This window comes from Narcine bancroftii, chromosome 2 (genome assembly GCF_036971445.1).
Source record: "Narcine bancroftii isolate sNarBan1 chromosome 2, sNarBan1.hap1, whole genome shotgun sequence".
Taxonomy (NCBI): domain Eukaryota; kingdom Metazoa; phylum Chordata; class Chondrichthyes; order Torpediniformes; family Narcinidae; genus Narcine; species Narcine bancroftii.
The window spans coordinates 96514174-96529245 of record NC_091470.1 but is presented as its reverse complement, the minus strand read 5'-3'; the positions used below and the strand labels follow the sequence as shown (position 1 = coordinate 96529245).

The window sequence follows — 15072 nt, the reverse complement described above, 5'->3', positions numbered from 1 at the left end:
TTTCTTTCCGATCTTTATTTTGTTATTCTCACAGAGACAGTAGTAACCTCAGTGCTATAGGGGCTCACTGTACCCCTTCCTCCCACTTCCAGCAGATCTCTTGGATGCTGACATTGCTGTCGGATGAGCACCAAGCATCTACTAAATGACCCAACAAATCCAATGAAATATTACAAAAATAAGGAAGAAACACATTATTAGCTCTGTACATTTCTCACTATTGTCCTGCACACGCTCCAGCCTTTATTCGGTAGAGGTCACTGCTGTGTACTGGTTGCCAGGGAACCCATCAGGCTAGGAGTTTCTGTGGTGTGGAGAATGGTGCTCCCTTGGTCCATCACTGAGGGCACTTTGCCCAAGGTCTCTGTACTCACAGACCCCGAGCTCAGTGTCTTTGCTAGGCTGAATCGTTCGCCTGAGGCCAGTTTCATTTCAGTCTTGCCTGAAGAGAGGGTTGTGGTGGTGGAGGAACTCCGAAGAACAGGTCCCACTTTGGAAAGGATCACACTACAGGTGGAGCTGGCGATGGAAGGGCTGAGAAGGGGACCGACCGTGTTCACAGGAGGAGTCCCCAGAGACCTCGGAGTCGAGACTTCGAGAGGAGTGATAATAGATTTGGTGAGGGCAGACATCTTGGCATCGGACATCACATAAAGAGTCTTTGTTGGACTTGTGGTAACTGGAAAATAAAAGCAAACAATGACTCCCATTCTGAACACTGAAGTGTGCAGCTCCTTAAAGTAAAACCCATTATCTAGAATTCAGGTAACTAGAAAATAAATAGATAAAAAATACGGGTTTAAAATTGGAGCACCTAGCTGTTAGTTTGCCAATCACACATCATGCAATCTCAAGCAACCAGAAAATTCACTTATCAAGCATCTATCAAACCCCGTAGGTCCTGGTTAACCAGGGAGTTTACTGTATTAGGCCTTTGAGACAATGCAGACTTGGACAAAATGAACAAAGTTGAGTTCGAGGTAGATTTGGTGATTGACTGCCTTTGGAGTGGTGTGAACAACCTTTTGAAGGAACTCCCACCATGAGGGGGGGGGGGGCCTTCTAGACATAGTGATTGAAGGAACTATCATTTTCAACTTGGGAATACAATCCACCTGCTGGTTTTCCCATGGGCTTGCTGCCCTTGACCCTGTTCCTTGGAAGCATCCTACACAAGGATTGTTATGGAAAAGTCTTGCACATATCAAAGGTAAATTCTGTGCATCAATCGGGCTGATGCTCAATTCATCTTAGGACAGAGTCCTAATGGGCAGGTGACTGAGGGGAGAACTGCAAGTCACTGTCATGGCCATACTTAACTCTGAGGTCAATAGCACATGGCCCATTCTTTTGTTATTCAAACACAAGATACAGATGGCGATCCTGCTGTCAGTCACGCTGAGGGCCTGGGGTATCACAAAGCACCAAGGTAAAGATGGCATTTCCTCCCTGAGGTACATCAGGGCAGTTTTGATCCCATCACTGCTAAATTTCCACAACTTCCCTCACTCAGTCCCAAAATCACATCATATTGCAGTTTTACTTTCAACTGGTGACTATTATGGACTCTAATTTCAGACACTTCTCATGACTCTTGCTCATCTACCCTCAAACTAGTGGGTAAATATTTTTCAGGAAAAAACCTTAACAGTAGAAGTCCAAAAATCCAGAAGCGAGAAATCTGGACCACCCAAAAATGAGGACTTTGAAAACTCAAACTTTTAAAATTTTGCGTGCATGCACAAGTGCCATTTTTTCTCTTTAAACTGCTCATTTTGATAAATGAAGCCTGCTGTATTTGCTAATGAATAAACTATCAAATTTTACCTGTTCATCTCTTAAATTTGAATTTCAAAAGAACAGCCCAAGAATCCAGACTGACCCAATCCCCAAGCCATCTGGATTTTAGGATTTCCATTATAGTTTGATCATTAAATCTCAAACAAATGTTGAATAAATTTGACATTTTGTGAATCCTTGCACCAACATAATAGAGGCTGAACCAACAGCCTGTCTCCGAAAGGATGACAGAGTTACCTGGGGAATAGAGAGGCCAGCCAATGCCTACATGGCAGACTCACCTGCAGATGAGCACAAGCTCTGGGGATTTGGACCCTTTTCCAAGGAAAATGACTCCTCTGGGGAATGGCCTTTGCTCATATCTCGTGCTTTGGTCTGGTCAACAGTGCCAACACCTTGGGATCTTGGGACTGGGAGCAGAGAGTCAGAGCACTGCAGAGTGATAACGAAAGCATTAGAGTTACTAAGATGCAAGAAGCTTCCACCTCATACACAACCTGTGTATTTCCCAGAGCGGTTCCAGCTGCGTGAGGGATTATAGGAAACAAAGTCGGCCATTGATGCTGCATTGTACCACCGCTGCAACGTCCTGAAGTGGGCTCGAAGTGGGGGGGGGGGGGGGGGGGTGGGTCTCAATAAACGTTTGGACGATATCACCAAATCTGAATCTCAAAGAAATGCTTTAAAGACATGTATTAACGTGATGAAATAAACACCCTGTATCCAATGAAGGTCAGTTTGGATGCACAATGGGCAATGGGAAGCAACATAAAGGTCCAATTCCGAGATCCTGAGAACTGTAAGTAGCCTTATGTGTACCGTGACATCGCAGAGGGCGGACCCCCCCCCCCCCCCCACCACTTATTGCCGAGGAGGGCGAATTTCACCCAGGTCCAAGTAGAGTCACTGCTCGCTGGCAGTGTGAAAAGTCCTAATGTCTGGGGTAGTTGTACTCACAGCCTCCCAGCCCCCTCCACGCCACCTCATTCCCTCTGATTTTGACTTTGGGAAGGTCATGTTTGTAGAAAGCATCCCTACATAAGGATGGTTATGAAAGAGCATTCCACGTCATCAAAGGTGCGAGACTCAAAGCAAACCTCTCACCTGCTGAGTCCGGGCAGCAGGAACTCTTTCTTCTTGGTCAATTCCCTCAAGGCTGAGGTTGCCTGCAGAGCAGGACTGGCTCAGGGAGGACACTCGGCCAGCCTGAGTCCTCAGGGTCACAGTGATGGTAGTCGGAGGCTTGGTCCCTGCACAACAGGAAGGAAAAATACAGAAGTCAATGCACAAAGCTGTCACATTTGGAGAGGTGAATTGCTAGTGCAGAAGTCATAGTCAGCACTCCCAGGAAGACGGAGAAAGATACTTTAAGTGATTTAAACGGCTGAAATGAGATTTGAAATGCAGGTTTTGTATGGGAGTGCTCAGGCAGGCGTCTTGTTCAGAAGCCCGCTGTTTGTGATTAAAGCTCTGCTGTCTCCAACTATGCAGTTCGAGCAATTAGCCGGAAGTTTGTCGGGGGGGAATGAAGGTCATCCTGTCGGCTTATGCCAAAGATGTCCTCCTCATGGTCACTTACTTTGGTTGACCTGCAGAGGATGTACAAGTGCCAGAAGCTCTTCTCAGCTGCATTCTCTGCCAGAGTCAACTGGGCAAAGTGCTCAGCCCTTCTGGTAGGACAATAGCAGGGGACTCCCTGCCCGAGAAGATGGGGTCTACTGGAGTACAGTTAGGGAGTCCCGGCTAACCAACTGGCAGGACCTGCAGGCGAAGGTCTCCGAGTGGTTGGGGAGCAGGTCGGGTCTCCTCCACACCATCTTGTACTGGGGCAGGGCACTAGTTATCAATCAGCTCTGGTGGCCTTGATGCTGTAGTACCGGCAGGTCACTCTGGTCCCACCCACGGCTTTTGTTGCCATGAGCGGTTCTGAGTCTCTTGATCGAGGAGGGTAATCAGACGCTGGTATGCGTCCGTAGCCATTGGCAGCCCTCCGTCTCAGGGCCCTGCAGAGATACATGTACAACAAGCATCCTCCGCAATATCTGGCTACACCAGACCGACCCTCCTAATTTACGGTCACCAGGTGGGGAGGGGGTGTGAGGCACTCAGAAGATCTCCATGCATCCATGTGGGAAGTTGCTGGGCCTGGCCAAGATTTCTATTCACAGGTCAAGGCAACAGGCGATCAAGGGATCAGGGTGAGCTGACTGCCTGCCCCTCTTGGGATTACATCTAGGCACCTATGGTGTCTGAGGGGACAGTGGCCAAGTTCCCGGAATGGTGGGCTCCCCAGGTGAGTCACGTGCCGTGAAACCTTTCTTGTGCCTCAGGGGCAATTATCTGGTCATCACCATTGTAATGGAGTTTTGCTGTGCTCACAATGGCTACTGCATTCCTCCATCAGAGTGACTGGAGTGAGGGCAGAAAACTTGGCTGCATGTTCAGATGCTTGTGGTTTTGATGGTACCTGCTGATGTGGTCGAACTGCTGGTCAGTTTGGCCAGACCGCCATTGCTCAGCAGGTGTTGAACGGCGCTAGGTTTTCCACTCAGGGTTCCTGACACCGGCGAGGCACTGACAGTGCGCACGATGGGATTGGTGGGGGTGACAGATCCCAAGGTGGTGCTCGAGCTCTTCACACTTTGGGTCTGCAACGACATCAAGGCAGTGAAACAGAGCAACCAGTCACCTCAGGTCGAGAACACCACCAATTCCCGCAATCAGCCAGGCAATCCAATCACTCCTCTCCCATACAGACTCCACCCCACAGGACTCCCATCACAGGCTCCCAAACCCATTCATGCTTGGCCCCTGTGAGAGGTGGGAGATGTACCTGACTCGAACTAGCAGAGCTCAAACTGGTGCCCTTTGTTCCCATGTCTTGCAGGCTGAAGCTCAATCCCTGGAGCAGGCTGCTTGCAGATGGCGCCCCTGAACACAGAGCTCCAAGTTAGCAAGCGGAATCTGTACGGCTGCCACCTAACGACTGATGCAACTGTTCCCAAACCTGCCACCCTGTTGAGTAAGATCATGGCTCCTCCCCTAGTGAACAATCTTCAAGATTTGTGATTTAATTTATTGCCATGCAATTAAAATCCATGTCATATAACACAAAATTACTTTTGTCTGCTGTAAGGCGGACAGATTTGCCATCAGCTGAAATTATCTAAAGCAGTCAAGAAAAAGAGATGCAAAAAGTTGCCCTCAGAGTCACCGAGTGTCCGTGGATTCGCCTCCAGTGCTCTCGCAACCTCCACAGCCTCACAGTCTAGTCCAAGCCATCAACCTGAGCTCCAGATTCAAACCTCCAACACGAACCCTTCAGGGCCCTCAGCATCCTCTTGTGTCCCGGTTCTGATATCAGGTACCCCTTCAGCCAGTCTCCAGCAGCCCCCAGCCTGCGTGGTTTCCTAACCCCCCACCCCTCAATTCCAGAGGCCAAGGATGAGTATAAATGGGGTGGGGGGAATTGATGGTGTTTTGGAACACAGACTCCCATGCACTGATGTGCCACAAGTGGGTCCTATGCTTCACACAAAGTGACAGCAAATCGGCAGCCCCAGATTGTGGACTCACTGGGATAGGGGATTATTCAGTGAGGAGCTACAAAACACTGGTGTTTAGAGATGATCTTATGGGAAGGCACAACAGCTTTCTGTGGGACTGGGGCAGATGCAGAGAGAATGCTCCCCTGCCAGAGTAGGGGCTGCACCCAAGTCACTCAGACTGCAGCGGGCCTTTGGCTCAGTTGGTCTGCTCACCCCAGAGGTGGACAGGGTTAGTGTAGGGAAGTGGTACAGAGGGCTTCCTCAACATGCCACAGGTGTGAACCTGGAGCTCGGGATGCTGATGTTTCAGATCTAGTGGCTGCGGAGGCAGTGGGAGCACGGTGAGGAATCCATGCACACTCAGTGACCGGGGGGGGGGACACGACGACGACACACGACACAAGGGACGACTCTGCTTCTCTTTCTCTGGCTCTCAGGGGCACCGGGTAATTCATGCTGTTGGCGAATCTTTTTTCTGCCTTACGTTAGACTAAAGGAAATTTTGTACAATACAGTTTCCGTTTTATTACCTGACAATAAAATAATCTTGAACATGGCGGCTCTGCCTTACGGAGAAAAAAATTAAAGTATATCATGAATGTTATAATGTATTATAATGTGACAATAAAAGGAACCTTGAAGGTCAGCCATGATTTTACAGAAATCCGGTCCCTCCTTTCTTTCTCTACATGGGAGAGACTGGATGCAGACTGGGAGATCACTTGGTTGAGCACCTTGGCTCTGTCTGTTGCAACTGTGTGGATCTCCCAATGGCCGCCCATTTCAATTCCCCGTCCCTCACACACTGCCAGACTGAGACCACCTGCAAATTGGAGGGACAGCACCTCATCTTCCGTCTGGGCCCCCTCCAACTGGATGGCATTAACATTGACTTCTCTGGTTTCCGTTGACCACCCCCCCACCATTTCCGTCCTCCCCTTGTCGTCTTTCATGTCTCTCTTCCCCTTTCCCTCTGTTTCCTTTCAAAGAGCCAAAAATCAATTCTCACCTCTCCTCTTATCATATCCAATTAACTAACACCTTTTGTTGTTCTGGACTCTTCCCCTTGGCTAGTCTTCAGTGTTTATTCAGTTCCCATTCTTTGTTTGCACCATCAGGCCAGGGACATCGGTGATATGTCTTTACCTCCTATGGACGCTGCGAGACCGGCTGAGTTCCTCCAGCATTTACTGTGCGTTTGTATTACAATCACAGCATCTGCATCTCCCTCTCCTCTATCCAATAATTTTGAAATTTCCCAGCAATTCTTCTTCCACTGACCTTTCAGGCACACACTCAACTGGCTGCCTGAACACAAGACTCACCTCTCTGCCTCCAGCAACTGCAGCCAGTCCACCCCCAACCTGAGTTCAACCCTTCTGCTGCAGAGAGTTGCCCCGTAGTGATGCCAAGGATGAACAGTTGGACAATGTACCTGGTGTAGCGGAGCCCAAATGACTCGGTGGTGGAGCAGAGGAGCCTGGCACAGCGGACATTCGGGCCTGGATACTGTGGAGGGCACTGGCCGTTGTATTGGTGGGCAGGGAAGTCGAGGGCACTGTACTCGGGTAGCTGGAGAATGAGGATGTAGAGGCTGATCTGGGCACCAGGAGAGAATGAGAGGGTAAAGAAGCATTCCCGGAGTAGGACACAATAGACCTCCCACAGAATCCAAGGTTTCAGCTATGAATGGGGGTCACTGACGGCAGGAACTCACGTAGGCCTCCAGAACCGGCTTACGTGAGGACATCCAGATCAGAGTTCAGTGAAACTGCTCCACTGAGATCAGGACACCAGGAAAGAGGGATCACGGGATACGGTCTTAAACACACCAGAAAAGGTGGCACCTTTGGCAGTGCAGTGTTCCCTCAGAACTCCACCCTCCCCCCCCCCCCCCCAGTGCAGTGTTCTATCAGCACTCCACCCTCCAGTGCAGCGTTCCCTCAGCACTCCCCCTTCCAGTGGAGCGTTCCCTCAGCACTCCCCCTCCAGTGCAGTGTTCCCTCAGCACTTCCCCTTCCCTCCATCTGAGCATTGTCCCCTCAACACATCTCCACCATGGTCAGCGTGGTTAATGTAACACTGTTACAGCTTGAGCGACCAGGGTTTGAATCCCACACTGTCTGTAGGGAGCTTGTACATTCTCCCCGTACCTGTACGTGTTTTTCCTGAGGGCTCCGGTTGTCTCCCACTGTTCAAAATGTACCAGGGGTTGTAGGTCAATTGGATGTAATTGGGGAGCACGGGCTTGTGAGCCAAAAGGGCCTGTTACCGTGCTGTATGTCTAAATTTAAAACTTAAAATTTAAATTAATGCCACATTGACTTATTTCAGCATGATTCCATGACTGCAGTTCCCTCAGGGCAAAGTCCCATGCTGAGTGAGGCACGACATTGTGTTAGACACCGATGTGGCCCCTCTGATTAGTAGACTCCATCCCCTCTGACCCAGCACACGGCCAGATCCATTCAGGAACAGCCGAATGCGGACTCCTCCTCTCCAAGGCACACTCACCTTTGACCTGACAGCAATCCGGTCAGCTCCTTGGTGCCTGTACCTGGCTGACTGACTGATAAAGTCAAGGGTTTCGGTACTCCACCTGCCAGAAGGAAGAATAAACCCAAGGTCAGACTGCCAGTGATCCTTGGCCAGCACATCAGATGCTCAGAAACTGATCGCCTTCCCTTGCTCCATTCCCTAAACTACCCAGCGCCTCAGACTGCAGGCCCCAACCCAATACAAATAAATCTTGGAAAGGAGCAGATGGGAGATCCAGGGATGTGTTGGCAATTGGGTGCGAACCACAGCTGGATCTGCTCACCAACTCAGTGCATGGGGTACCTCTGCTGCAGATCTGCTTCTCTGGCTGCTCACAATGAGGCCTTGCCAATGGACACAAACCTTTCAGGACCAGGAGCGGGGATTTGGGGGGTGTTATTCCGGAGTTACCATTTTGAATATTGTCCTCCTGTTATGTTTGTCATATCATGTCTGGGCAGCAGGATTGGCATAGCGGTTAGCGCAATACTTTTACAGCGCCAGCGATCAGGACCGGGGCTCAAAAACTCCTTATAGACCACTGTCTGAATTTAAAACAAGGAGAAAGATCTCTCTACTTGCTCTTTAGGCCTCCCCAACCTATCCCCATCTCCTCAGCACCTAACCTTTCGACCCAAGACCCCTCCCACCTCCTCCCACCTCACCCCTTCAGTGGGGCATGAGGTCAGTGAGCCAGAGGCCGAAGCAGCGCATGTTTCTCACCCTCCTTGGATGCAGGGTAGGGCATGGCTGCAGCCCCAGGTGTGTCCCCGTGGGAAAGAATGGTGACCTTGATCTTGGCTCGTTTTGCCGGTTTGGAGACGGGGCTCGGGGTGGAAAGTTGCCGCCGCTTCAGCTGCGCCTTCACATCCTCCTTCTCCACAGCATCCTGCTGGGCCGAGGACACCGGAACTACAGGCCAACGGATTTTTACAGATTAGAGGAATCGGGGAATTGGAGGTGACCAACGTTACTGGCAACTCAGTGGCCCATGCAGCACAGAAGAGGCATTTGGCCCACAATATCTGGCCCAACATGACATCCAAATTAAACTAAAGCTCTGTTGCATGCACAAATACATACTGCTCTTTTCATGCATCTCATGGAGACTGTTTTCCACAGAAATGCTGGAGGAACTCAGCCAGTCTCACAACTCCAAAGGAAGTAGAGATTACCGATGTTTCGGGCCTGAGCCCTTCCTCCTGCGGACGCTGCGAGACCGGCTGAGTTTCTCCAGCATTCCTGTGCATTTTTATTGCAATCACAGCATCTGCAGACTTTCGTGTTTCATTCCATTGGTGGATTCGTTCTGGCATTCATCATTGCTTGAGGGGGTCCAGGGTCAGAGAATCATCACACTCGCCTCCATGAGTGCTGAGGGAGTGCCGCACAGCTTCCGATGATACTAAACTGAACCCCCAAGCGCCCACAGATGTGGTCTGACCAGTGGAGCAGTTTCCAGCCCACCTCTCCGGAGGATGAAATTGGGCTGACGGCACTGCCAGGAGTGGAGTGGGGCTGGATGGTCGCCCCTCAGTTAACTGCGTGCAATTTGGCCACCTCACTGTGTGCCAGACAGTGACCACATCTCCCACCCCAACATTGTTGAACAACATGAAACACAAAAATATACAGACGCTGTGATTGCAGTCAAAACACAGAGATACTGGAGGAACTCGGCCAGTCTTAAGTGTCCATAGAAGGCAAAGATTATATCACCGACGTTCCGGGCCTGAGCCCTTCCTTAAGACATCTTCTACATTGAGGAAGGCCCAAAACGAAATGTTGGAAATATATCTTTTCCTCCTGTGGACGCTGTGAGACCTGGTGAGTTCCTCCAGCATCTCTGTTTTAACACTGTAGAACAGCCATTCTCAACAGGAGCCCTAAGGGCCAGTCCCCCTCCCCGGGGGAGGGGGGTGTGAGAACAACACATTTCAGTAAAAGCCTTGTTTTCTTTTCACCTCATGTATCATAAATATATTTATCTCCTTCACAGGGAAATGGGCCCATAAACCTGAAGCAGAGTATGATGGGTGGAGGGGTGGGGTGGCATGGTGGAAAAAAGGTTGAGAATGACTGCTGTAGAAGATCCAAAGACTACACAATCAAAATTACAACAATAGAGATCAGGTCAGATTCCCTCCCACCCCCATGCATCCTGTTCTGAGAGGGTAATCCTTATCTCACTTACCTACCTCTGCTCTTTTAAAACCTTATGCATCAAGAACAGAACAAGAAGGTGACTCTTCAGTCTTCCAACCACAGTGCGACCTTCTGCCTCACCACCATTTTCTTGGCCAACCTCCATGCCTCTTTATTCCATCAATATCTTGAATCTATCAACCTCTGCATTGAATGCAAATAACGACTGAGCCTCTGCACTCCCAGGGGTGCAGGATCCCAGATTCACCACCCTGACCGCAGATAAATGTCTCCTCCTTTCAGTGCTAAGTAGCTTCTTTCTTTGACAAACACGCTATTCCTGAACCAAACGGGAAAGGAGACCAAACAGCCCAATGCACCCCAGGCATGGTCTCACCAAGACTCACATCATCGTAGGCAGTTAATCTCCTTGTGCTCGTCTCTCGCCTGCTGCACCTGCCAGTTAGCCTTCAGTTACCTGGACCAGGAAGGCCAGGTCCTTTTTGAGAATCAGCCTTTTCTAATTTGTCAGCATTTCAAAATGCTCAACAGTTCTGGTTTTTCCACAGATGTCTTTAGGGTTGCATTTTTGCAATATTTATAAATGACTGGCCACACTGTTGCCCACTCACTACTCATTATTCCCCTTTAATCTAAAACAGTAAAATCCTCGTTATCCGGAATTCAAGCAACCAGCAACTCCAAGCAACCAGCAAAAAAAATTGAGGAAATAAATAAGTTTGGCACAGACTAGAAAGACCAAAGGGCAATTCCTGTGCCGTATTGAATTATGGGGCTATGATTCTAATTACTAATTAAGGGCTTTTTAAAAAATCACTTTACATTTTGCACTGTTTTAAACTGTTTATTCTTAATGCTGGTACATTAGTTAACCAGTGGTTCTCAACCTTTTTCTTTCCACTCACACACCACTTTAAGTAATCCCTCTGCCAGCGGTGCTCTGTGATTAGTAAGGGTTTGCTTAAGGTGGGATATGGGTGGAAAGAAAAAGTTTGAAACCCACTGTTTTAATTGTCCCTCATTGACTCGTTATGTGCATGGTTTCAGAACTCCAAAGGAAATGGGCCAATGACCATTTTTCTCAAGCAAAATATTTCAGTAACAAATGGGTCTACAGCAGTGGTTTTCAACCTTCCCTTCCCACTCACATCCCACCTTAAGCAATCCCTTACTAATCACAGAGCATTGATGGTAGAGGGATTACTTAAAATGGTGTGAGAGTGGAAAGAAAAAGGTTGAGAACCACAGTTAAACATTGTAAGAGTGAATCTCAAGCAACCAGAAAATTTGCATATCTGGCATCTTCCAATCCCTGCAATTGCTTGATACTGGGAATTTTATTTCGTCAACCAGGTTGGGGCTTTCTTCTGGTGGGGAGCTTTGATTTTTCCTTAAATGTCTACCACTGTTTGATTATAATCTTATCTTTTAAGTTGCCTTCCCAGACCACTTCAGCCAATTTTGCCCTAATACCTTTGTACTTTCAGACCCAAGTTTGACTGCACTTTCAAACAGCATGAAGTACTATGAGGCAAGTTCTTCTTTAGCTTTGAGGAGACTGTGTTAACTCTGGCACTGGGAGAGGAAAGCACAGTCGGGAACAGGCACAAACTGTGGGCCCCTAGAACCACTGGACAGCAACAGCGGATGAGAGAGCTCATGCACACGCCCGTACCAAAGACACAGGATGAGTTGGATGGACTTGAATTCTTCTTCACCAACATATTCTGCTTTAGGAAAGCAGCAAACTGAGCTGAAATCAATCACAAAAAAATCAACAGATCACAAGGCATGCAGTGCAAGCCACACAAGTTTTAGACACGGATTTATTCCTCCACAATTAAACAGGATTTGCCAGCAGTGAACCAATTCAGGTTGAGCCGCTTGTCTGGGGAAATCCGACACAGCATAACGTCCAGGGTGCAAGCCCAAGAAGACAACTGCCCTAGAATCCAAGGTTAACTTGACAATAAAAGGCAGTTAAAAAAAAATAACCAGCACAGACATTTCTAAAGCCAGTGAATCTGTTCAATCACACACAAGTCGTGTAAGCACAGAGCCAGACCTTCATCCATCACCATTGCAAACCCTGATTAATGACAGCCAGTTTGTTTACACATATTGAAATGTCCTGGTCCAGCACTATGAAACCTGACTGGAGCCAGAACACAGAAAATGTCCCCATTCACCTTTTCAAAGTGGTAGAACTACAGTAACACCCCTGTTATCTGGAATTTAAGCAACCAGCAAAAAAAAAAGAGGAAAATAAATACTGGTAGGTAAAAAGTACACGCTTAAACTTGGTGAGCCTCGCCATTAGTTCACCACTCATGCAACATGCATTCTCAGGCAACCGGAAAACACACCTATCCAGCACCCACCAGTCAGTCCCCAGAGGTGCCGATACCAGGTGTTTTACTGTATTTATGTTTTAAGTACAGGCATTCCCTGGGATACACAAGAGTTCTCAGAACTGTTCGAAGCACAAAATGTTCCTGTTGGAAATGTCAGCTGAAATTGCAAATATTATCTGGTGGGCTACAGATTAGTACAAACCTTGGTTGATTATAGATCTTATCGAGAATATTCATTAATCAAGGTTGGTAGTATGGATTAAAATGTGCCAGATTGTGGGAGCTGCAACCTGTTGTAAATGCGCAGCTATTTACTGATCGATGGCTGCCCTAATTTGGGGAAGAAACGGGTGCGTTTACCTTGAGCTTGTTTCTGAGTTAACACTGTCCCCGTCTTCTGCATGTGCTGCTTCAGGATGTGGGAGAACTGGGCGGAAAGGCTGGGGGATTGGCTGGCAGCAGTGGCAGTGGCTGTGATCAGACTGGCCTTCTGGGCAGGTGACAAGGACGAGCTCTTCGTCTTCGGGCTGGAGGTAGGACTGCTTGACACACTCGATGTGCCCTGCAAGAGATGGAAGGTGGGGTTAAGCCCTCTAACTTTCAGTTTCGCTCCCCTTGACCTCCCTCACACCACACCATACAGGCTGGCGACCGAAGGCACTACCACTGCCTCCATGTTGTCAGGTAGATTCCAGCATTGTTACTGTAGTGAAACAGCATGACTAATCCAGAAGCAGAGCAGCCCCAGTGTGGTCTGACCCCCTTCTTTAGCCTTGAGGAGACTGTGTTAACTCTGGCACTGGGAGAGGAAAGCACAGTCGGGAACAGGCACAAACTGTGGGCCCCTAGAACCACTGGACAGCAACAGCTGTATCTAGTGGGATCAGATGGAGCAAATCAAATTGGCTGAAGTTGGCTCTTGTGATGGTGCAGCCTTTGACATTTAAACTTAAACATACATACAACATGGTAACAGGCCATTTAAGCCCAGAAGTCCGTGCCATCCAATTTATACCCAATTAACCTACACCTCCAGTACATTTAGAGGAGTCCCTGGGGAAACCCATGCAGACACAATGAGAACATATAAACTCCTCACAGACAGCGTGGGTTTCGAACTCCAGTCCCAATCACTGGTGCTGTACTGTAAAGGCGTTGCGCCAACTGCTACGCTGACCACGCCACTTTGGGAGAAAGGAGAAATGTCTTGGATTTTGAAAGCTTTTTCAGAACTTACAGACCACCCAAAGATCTGCCCCATGGTTATTAGTCAACAGTTTTCAGTCAAAAAGAATGACCAATCCAGGCTGCCTGCAAAGGTCCCCTCTGCTGCAATGTTCAACTTCAAACAATTAGATACGCTCCCAATGCCCGAGTGAAAAGCCTTGTAAAATTTAGTGGACACAACTCCAGACATCAGAGGCAAGCCCCTCCCCCCCCCCCCCACCCCCCATCATCATTGAGAACATCTTCAGGGAATACTGCCGTCAGAGAGCAGCAGCAATCATCCAGGATCCACACCACCCAGCACACGCTCTTTTCACTGCTACCATCAGGAAAGAGGTATCGGTACCACAAGTCTCACACCACCAGGTTCAGGAACAGTTGCTACTCTTCTCCACCATTTGTATTGCTGAAATTTCTTTATCTGTTTGCTTATATTTTGAATGCCAGTTCTTTACAATTGATCAGCAAAAAGGGGGTGTAAGGCACTCCTTCCGTCCAACTGCTCATTCTTGGGCAAGGTGGAGGACCTGTTTAGCCTCCCAATCAGGGTCATGTGAAGCCATGGATTGCAAACGGTGGATGGTTTTTTTAACAAGCAGATTCTACAAATTGGAATTTACGGTTGTAAGACTAAAAACGCTGGGCAGATGAATTTGTGGATCAATGGCCAGGGTTTCCCGTCCAGTATGGACATTGCAACTGAAGAAGGAAACGGGAAACCCTTCAGTATTTTTCCCTTGTATAATCATGAACTCAACATAGACTACAGTCTCAGCTCAAAGGAGAACAGGGAGGCAACATCCACAATTTGGAGGATCAAAGATCGTGACAGATGGAGACATGATCACCCATGCCGAACAGCAAGGCACCTGTATGACATTTCTTTATTTGTTTACATGTGTATGTTGAGTACAGTTATTTTGCATGACCAATGGGTGATAATTCTGCCCTTCCCACAGGAAAAAAGGAATCTCAGGGTTGTATGCAATGTCACGAATGTACTCTGACAATAAATCTGTGGCTTGGGATGTTCCTGTAACATGTGCCTCCAATTATCAGCCAGTCTTCTCACAAAGATTTGCTCTATGGAAGGTGGGATCAAACATCATTTCCTTGTTAAATCACTCATTAGTATTTCACATGGACGTTGCAGTTGCAATGCCCAACACTTCTATGGTCCCATCAGGGACTAAAGAGGTGAATCCAGTTGTGATGTGCATCCTCCTTTGGCGTCAAGGCTGTGATTGACCAAGTGTGGAATTAAGAAGTAAAAATGAAATTAATTGGTTGGAGAGAGATGGCTGTGATTGCTGGTGATGAGGCATCATCCCAGTCTCAACAACCTTTGATGACTATGTTAATGGCTGTCAAAGTCAGACATAGCAACTGAACAGCGTGAAAATCACATAATTACAGCAGGTACAAGGACTGCCTAAAGA

The 15072-nt window shown here is 48.2% G+C and overlaps 1 protein-coding gene across 6 annotated transcripts in view; it reads right to left on the bottom strand.

Annotated features, from left to right (window-relative positions):
* kansl3 (KAT8 regulatory NSL complex subunit 3) overlaps positions 1–15072 on the bottom strand; it is a 54475-nt gene continuing 39403 nt past the window's right edge. For 2 of the 6 annotated variants that reach the window (XM_069917531.1, XM_069917532.1), the window contains 10 exons: positions 12767–12968; positions 11728–11805; positions 8610–8798; positions 7863–7947; positions 6784–6947; positions 4634–4731; positions 4268–4448; positions 2905–3050; positions 2082–2232; positions 1–679 (listed from right to left, as the gene is read on the bottom strand). In XM_069917531.1, the coding sequence (XP_069773632.1) occupies positions 258–679; positions 2082–2232; positions 2905–3050; positions 4268–4448; positions 4634–4731; positions 6784–6947; positions 7863–7947; positions 8610–8798; positions 11728–11805; positions 12767–12968 (1716 nt within the window). In that variant the 3' untranslated portion in view covers positions 1–257. The remainder of the gene's footprint in view (positions 680–2081; positions 2233–2904; positions 3051–4267; positions 4449–4633; positions 4732–6783; positions 6948–7862; positions 7948–8609; positions 8799–11727; positions 11806–12766; positions 12969–15072) is intronic. The other 4 variants (XM_069917534.1, XM_069917533.1, XM_069917536.1 and 1 more) reach the window with 4 other exon arrangements.